This window comes from Austrofundulus limnaeus, unplaced genomic scaffold, assembly GCF_001266775.1.
Source record: "Austrofundulus limnaeus strain Quisiro unplaced genomic scaffold, Austrofundulus_limnaeus-1.0 Scaffold327, whole genome shotgun sequence".
NCBI classification, from domain to species: domain Eukaryota; kingdom Metazoa; phylum Chordata; class Actinopteri; order Cyprinodontiformes; family Rivulidae; genus Austrofundulus; species Austrofundulus limnaeus.
In genome coordinates this window covers 131,821-139,408 of record NW_013952729.1, presented here as the reverse complement: position 1 = coordinate 139,408, position 7,588 = coordinate 131,821, and the positions used below count along the sequence as shown (strand labels likewise).

The following is a 7,588-nucleotide window of genomic DNA, read 5'->3' as shown; positions in this document are numbered from 1 at the left end:
GACTATTGCTGTACAGAATGGGGTAACAAACTGTCCACTTGCTGGTCAAATAAAAGAAATTGTTCCTGATCTTTAAAGGGCCTGTGACATCAAATTTTTGTAATAAACATGAATGCATGTTTGGAAAGAGACCATTGATAACATACTGCAAAACAAATTTCACATCGCTGAGATGAACAGTTGTTAAGATATTGGCATGTGAAGAAACAGGAAGTGATGTCAAAGGGGAATGTCTGCATGTAAACAGAGCGTTGTTACAACAGCTAATAACACAGACTGTAGAGAAGAATCTGATGTTTCTTTACATTATTTTTAGTCGCCACCAAAGAGAGACGAAGAAGAGTTAAAAGTTTAAATAATTTTGTTTTAATAAACTGAGACCAGCGAGTTAATTTTACTAATTGAGATCCCCTTTGATGTCACTTCCTGTTTCACTTTGGCCGAGCCAAATTTAAAAGAAAATAGGCCAGTTATGGGACAAAATGGGTAAAATCGTGTGTTAATGCCAATTTCCTTAAATATAAAGATGCTTTCCTTGACCTTTTGTATTTGAAGGACAGGTGTGTCACAGGCACTTTAATCTTCACAGAAAACAGATCTAATAAAGAATCCACAGTCGGGTACAGTACACAGTCAGGTACAGTACACAGTCAGGTACAGTACACAGTCGGGTACAGTACACAGTCAGGTACAGTACACAGTCAGGTACAGTACACAGTCAGGTACAGTACACAGTCAGGTACAGTACACAGTAAGGCAGCCAATTGTGAGCGTCTTTTCAAACGTTAGACACGGCGCTGTTAGCGTCCCTCGCCTGCCGGATGCCGTAGAGCCACTTGATGACTCGTGCGTTCCTCTCGATGATGGAGATCCCGTAGGGGACGCGTTCGCCGGCCCTCAGGGGCCCGTCCTCGTCGTCCTCGTCCCCTCCCCGCACCCCCCTCCGCTCGGCGTCGTCCCCGCACTCGGAGCTGGAGGTGCTGACGCTGCGGAGCTTGGAGACGGACACGATGTCGGAGTTGGCCCGGGTGAAGCGCTCCACCCCTCCCATGCCCTCCACCTCGCCCGGGTCCAGCCCGCAGTAGTTGAAGAAGCGCTCCAGGTCGGCCGTGGCGCGGGAGTAGCGGTCGCTCAGGTCCGACTTGGAGCGGTGCAGGGCGGGGTGCTTGCGGGATGAGCCCTTGGAGCTGGCGTTGGATATGCGGGTGAAGGCGGGGGAGGCCGGGGGGATCATCCGCGCTCTGACCAGCAGGGGGCTGGCCGGGAGGTAGGCGGGAGCAGGGGGCTGGGTTTGGGACGACGTGTTGACCTTGTGGGGGAGTTGAGGACGTTTCTGTGACGGGGGAGGGGGCGGCGGGACCTGGGGGTGCGGGACCTGACCCTGGGCCGTCTGTCGGGGTCTGAGCGGGAGCTGCAGCTGACACCGCTGCGGCTTCTTTACCTCGGCGTGAGGCCGGACGTCCACCCTGCGCACCGTCACAGAGCTGGGAGCGCTGGGAGGCGCTGCGACCCCACGAGGGGCTCGCGCCGGGACGGGGGGAGGACGACGGGTCAGTTCTGTGACGGGGACTCGGGGGGTGCTGCTGAGAGGCGAGGAGGAGCTGGAGGAGCAGTTGTTGGTAGCAGGGTTTAATGGTTTCAGGTTGGTGAGGAGTCTCTTGCTCTTGTCCTGCTCTGCAGACAGGCTGCTGCAGATGCTCTTCACTCCTGAGGACGGCGAGGACGAGGACGGGGACGTGGACAAAGACGACTGCGTTCCGTCACAAACGTCCCCGATCAGATTATTCAGGATGTCCAAACTGAAAGCGGGCCTTCTCTCGCCCACTCTGTCCCTGCCTCCGCTGTTCTCCGGATCAGCGGGACAGCGGGGAACCTTCCGGGCCAGGGGAGCGTTGATGTGGCTCTGAGGCATCATGGCCGGAGGGAGGAGGGGCTTGCGGATGGGGGGTTGGATGGGCGCCTGGCGGGTGAGGGCCACCTGCTGGCTCTTCACGTACTTGGCCTTGTCGGCCTCCAGACGCTCCACGGCGCTCAGCTTGCGGGTCCCCGGTTCAACTGAAGGGCGGAAGTATCCGGGGCCCTTGTTGAGGATCCTGAAGGGCATGGCTGAGGTGAAGGGGACCCCCGCCAGCCGGCCGTCTGAGGGGTGCAGCGTCTCCACCGGCATTCTGGAGGAGCTGACGGGAAAGAGAAAAAAAACATTTCTTTAGCCACAATTTTGAGTTCAAAAGTGTAAAAATAATATTTCAGCTGAGCGGAACAAAAATGTATTTAAGAAACCTTCATGAAACAGTCTGTGTTGTAAAGGAGAAGGTTTGAGTCGAAGTAAAAACTCTCAGGACAGACAAGCATTAATGAAGCTTTAATGGTTGATTTGTTTGTTTTTCAATCCTCCACGTTTTCTATCAACTCAAGGTGGATCTCACTCAAAAATAAATATAATCTGTGTCTCAATTCATGGGTTGTAGTCGACGTCGGCTGCTTACATCACTGCCCCGCGCCGTAGGCTGTCCCAATCCGTAGGTGCCTACTTATGCAGCTGACAAAACCTCGAAAACCCAAGAGTATCCTACGCTGTCAAGTTGGCGAAGGGTTTCTTTATTTTACGGCTGAGTTTTTTTTCTTAAATTCATCACTGACCAAAGAATGTAAGTTAAATAAATTAGCTGAAGAAAGTTTTGTTGCAATGAGATATTGAATAAAATGCAGCTACAAGTACTGATTCTGGAGCTAAACTCGTATTATTAATGTTTTTTATTTATTTACTTGTAACGTTTTTTTAATTAAAGTGCCTGTGACATGAAATTTTAAAAATAAATGTAAAAAGGCATTATTGGAAAGATAACATTATTAGAATATTGCAAAAATAATTTCCCGCTGCTGAGATGAACAGTTGTTGAGATATTTGCATGTGAAGGAACAGGAAGTGATGTCAAAGGGGAATGTCTGCCTGGAACAAAGCATTGATAAAATGGCTAACGACACAGACTGTAGAGAAGAATCTGATGTTTCTTTTTATTATTTTGAGTCTCTATCAGAGATGATGAGTGAACGTTCAAATAATATTGTTTCAATAAAAAWYGTTTAMGGAATTGTCTGTTAAAGAGTTCCCCTTTGATGTCACTTCCTGTTGCACTTTGGCTGAGTCAAGTTCAAAAGAAAATATGCCAGTTATGGGACAAAATGTGTAAAATCACATGTTTTATGCAAGGTTTCTTATATAAAATGTATTTTCTTTGACTTTTTGGATTTGATGATGTCACAGGCACTTTAAAACTTAATTTTGTGAAGTTGTAACTTGAAGAAACAACTGAAGCAGTGATATAAAACATAACAAGGCAGAATGTGTTTACCTAAACTTATGTCTTCTGTAGACCAGACCRTCTCTTTTATGTCAGCTGTAACCCATGAACTGAGACAGTGTCAGTTTACAGCTGCTCTCCTGAAGTCAGCTGTGTGTTTGTGTTGTGAGCAGGCAGAGCTCACCATGTGCAGAACTGTTTTCTTGGCTGTGCACATTATTTTATAACCAACCTGGCAGACATCCTCACTGATGTTTTAATCTGCAACTCTCAACAGGAAGTTGGGAACCCTAAAGTTAGGGTCCARCTAGTGGCAGCCCAGTGAGATATCGCCTTGAGAAAAGAGCTCTTTTGTACCCTCTTCATCCCCCTCCTCCATCTTTGGCTCCCCGTCATCTTCCTTACCGTTCGCCGATTTGCTGCTCTCCCTTTCGTCCTCCTTTCTTCTCTCTCCCCTCTCTCTCTCCTTTATCCTTCTTTACACCGGTATCAGTGAAAGGTTGCTGGTGGGACGGGGTCAGTCGGGGTCAAATTCCACATCAGGACTGACTAGACCACCTCTGTCAGCTGAGCGGTGACCCGGTCTGGGTTAGGCTGCAGATCTGGACCACCAGTCGGTCCTGGAGTCAATAAAACAGCCTTTTCTGGTCCTTTTTTCTTTAYGATTACTGTTCCTCTTTTCTGAAGAGTTTGAATCCAGCTGATTGGGCACAAGAAGCCAGTGGAGTCCTAAAGTCCTGGAGAGAGTTAAAAAAAGAAGAAGTCCAGGTAAGAAAATGGAAGCACTACTCTGCTTTTAGTCCGTTGCTGATTAACAGAAAAACACCCACACACCAACAGACACACACTCCTCTCACACACAGACACACACACAGCTCTCCAGCTGACAGATGAGACTGAAGAGGAGCAAACAGGACCGGCTTTAAAACCTCGTCTGGCCCCTCCCAGCCGGCCAATCGCAGGGCGGCCTGGAGAGGGCCGGGAGGAGGGAGGCGCGCTCGCATTGGTCCAAATCAAAAAAAGGATCCTGGCCAATCGGGCCTCCCCGGCCCCCCTCTCCAATAAAACACTGAGGCTGAGCTTTCATTCAAATGAAAATTCATTGAAAGGGAGAAAGAGGGGGAGAGAAAAGAACAACGGACCAAACAGATGCAATCTTTACACCGGCTTGCATCAAACTCWGTGGGGTGCCTTGTTCTTTGTCTTTATTCTTTTCTTTTATTGTTCAGAGTTTGTTTTTACTGTATTTGTTACTGTCCTCACCTTCATTAGACAGACCTCATTAGCTGCTTTTAAATCATCACTTAAAACCCACTTTTACTCTCTGGCTTTTACTACATTATAGGATGTTGATAGTGTCTTTCAGATTTTCGAGCAACAAAATAATCACCAAATTTCTCTTGGCTCTAATTTAAAAAGAAAACAATCCTCCCACACACTTCATCCCTCCCTTTCTTCTTATCGTTTTTTTAGAGCATTACACTCTGAGGTTACATCACCTCTAATTATTTGTTTTTTCTCTCCACCTCTAACTTGTCTTTCCCCACATTTTAATTGGGCTTTTTATAACCACTTTTCCTTTCTGTCTGCTTCAACCTTGTTTTTTTCTTTTGCTGCCGTCTCTAAAAGGCAGATTAGAAGAGGAAAGGTGATAAAAGCAACACTTTGTGAGATGTCACATTTGGTWGAAAATTCATGGATTTTTTTTAAATCACAGAAACAACTGTTGCTTAAACTTTAACCAGAAGACAAACACAACCATGAGTTTAGACAGGTTTCATTTGGAAGACAGAAACTCTTCATGATTTTGTAGCCCTAAATATCTACTGAAATCTCATTCTCTTTATGATAAAACTACTTCCTGTCAAAACCTGTTCTTGTTCCACAGCCTGACTTCTGCATTCCTGTCTACAAAATAAACACACTAACGTGCCTAAGGTTGTGTAGTTCCCCTTTAACACACACAACAAACGCAGCACATGACACAACCGACACRTCACTGAAAACATACCTCACTGTCCCACAGCAAACACAGACACACACAAACATCCTCCRACACATGGTTACACAATCCAAACATGAGATTAATGGATTAAGTTTTATTGTTGCAGGTAAACATTTTTATTAGAAGTTGATTAATGAGTTTTTCTATGATTGATGCTGATGTTTAAAAATCAGGGCAGCTGATGGTCCATATTCATATTTAATGGTTTAACTTTAATAATAATATACTTGGTAAATGATTAGGCATGGACAGTGGCCTAAAAATGACAGTAGATTAGATGGCTTATATTTATGTTTAAACTGTTTTGGTTCTTGATTTTTGTCTTTTTTTTCTTAAACTGTGCAATAAAACAGTCCTGCATTAGACACAAACACTGAGTATACACAGAAACTGCTTCATGCAACAGAAAAATACATTTACTTAAGTAATTTTTGAGGGTGTGTAATTTTAAGTATTTTTTTTTATTGTAACTTTTACTTTAATTTCGTTCCATTCAAAACTCATCACAGGAGTTTTTCTGCACTAAAATAAAGACGTGTTGAATTTTCTTAACCAAACCGAGTTAAAGCAAAATAACTTGTTTTAGTGGAACCAGTTGATTTCATTTGGTTAGGAAAATTACTTTCACTTTCCTGATTACTGTGAGCAATTTTATGACTTTTGAAGTACTTTTCTTATCAGGGAAATTCATATTGGTAAAATCATTTTCTGTTAAGGTATTTTTACTTTTACTTACTTTCAGGTACTTTATACACCTCTGGTTAGACGTCAGAAAACTCAGGTTTGATTTTCTTTGTATCACAAAGATGAAAACATCCTTTTGGTTCAGACTTTGAGAGCAGATTCTGTAAGAACCAAACACTGTTCCAGCTTTGTCTTTTGGCAAACTGGGGGTCACCTGCATGACTGCAGAGGCCGCCAGGTATCATTAGCACAGAGAAAGCACAAGATGCCTATCAAATCTCTGCTGATAACCCAATCCCCCAACATCAATGCATTATTCAGACTCTTTGTTATTCTTTTTAATCAGCACAGACAGTTTCTGGAAACAATTATTGTCAACTTGCTAAATGAATTTGCAGCACATTGCTATCAGATCTGCTTTAAGTATGTAAATGTAACTTGTTATCTGTGGCCTGGCACTGAGAGGAGCCGTCTGCATGCAAATACAGTCAGCTCAGATAGCCGTTACAGCCAAAACCAGCAGCTATTGTCATTCGTTTTCTCACTAAAAGGAGAGTCAAACAGTTAAAATAAAAACCATGTGTGCAAATGATTCCTCCACCTCCTGCAACCATTGATGACCACTGTTAACCCACTCTGAGAGATAAATATAAACCAGGAAACAAGTCCGCCTCTCGTATTTCTTTACTTCTAATTCTCCTTATTTTGTGTTTTGTTCTGCAGTCGCACAAATAGCTGATGTCTTTAAAAATCAAAAAGCCACAGTGTCAGACCAAGAATTTATATTTCCATTCCATAATGGAAGCTGCTTGGTTTTATCATAAAAAAAAAAGAATGTGGAGGGACATTTGGTTTTCCAACCACAAAATAAGTGGATAGTGATGTGGCTTCTGACGTCTGCACTGTGTGCAAAAAGCCACAATTCAAAGCGTTTGTGTGTCAAGAGTGTGACATAAAACTGTGAAAAAGAGATGAACTGAAGAAAAACTGGGAGCGAATAATTACATTAACATTTGTACCTGGTGACTGAATAAACATGAACAGCAGTGTAAAAACTAAAAGAAAAAGAGGATGTAGCACTTTGAGGGTCCAAATGGTGAAGGACGAATGAAGGATTTGTGTGTGTGTGTGTGTGTGTGTGTGTGTGTGTGTGTGTGTGTGTGTGTGTGCGTGTGTGTGCGCGCATGTGTGTAAATATAGTGCGATACTGTGACGCCAGCTTGACTGTCCTATCAGAGTGGCCTTGTCCCAGCAGACACTGACCCCTGAGTATAGAAAACAAGACAAACTCCACCCAAAAGAAGTAATCAGAAACATCCTCTAAACCAATGTGAGTCCGACTGGAGGAAGTCTGTTTAAGTTTGATTACTGGGGAAAAAAAATAAAAGTACCGACGTAGTGATAGTGATGCTTCAAGGTAACGTGCAACATAAAAGCTCATGAGTTCAAACCTCAGTAGAAAATCTCAAGTTTGCAAAGCAGTTTGTGAAGAACTTATTTTTAAGACCAATCGGTTTGATTTGGTTTGATTTTATTTATTTAACAGGAAAAGATTATTAAAAATCAAGCCTGACTCAGCATAATTGCTGTTTTACAG

At 43.8% G+C, this 7,588-nt stretch overlaps 1 protein-coding gene across 3 annotated transcripts in view; it reads right to left on the bottom strand.

Moving 5' to 3' along the window:
* Positions 1–613: 613 nt before the first annotated feature.
* The window catches only part of wu:fa11c10 (protein FAM110A), a 26,288-nt gene continuing 19,313 nt past the window's right edge, over positions 614–7,588 (bottom strand). For 2 of the 3 annotated variants that reach the window (XM_014022380.1, XM_014022381.1), the window contains 2 exons: positions 3,708–4,039; positions 614–2,177 (listed from right to left, as the gene is read on the bottom strand). In XM_014022380.1, the coding sequence (XP_013877834.1) occupies positions 779–2,167 (1,389 nt within the window). In that variant the 5' untranslated portion in view covers positions 2,168–2,177; positions 3,708–4,039 and the 3' untranslated portion in view covers positions 614–778. Of the gene's footprint in view, positions 2,178–3,707; positions 4,178–7,588 lie in introns of all 3 variants that reach the window. The other variant, XM_014022379.1, reaches the window with a different exon arrangement.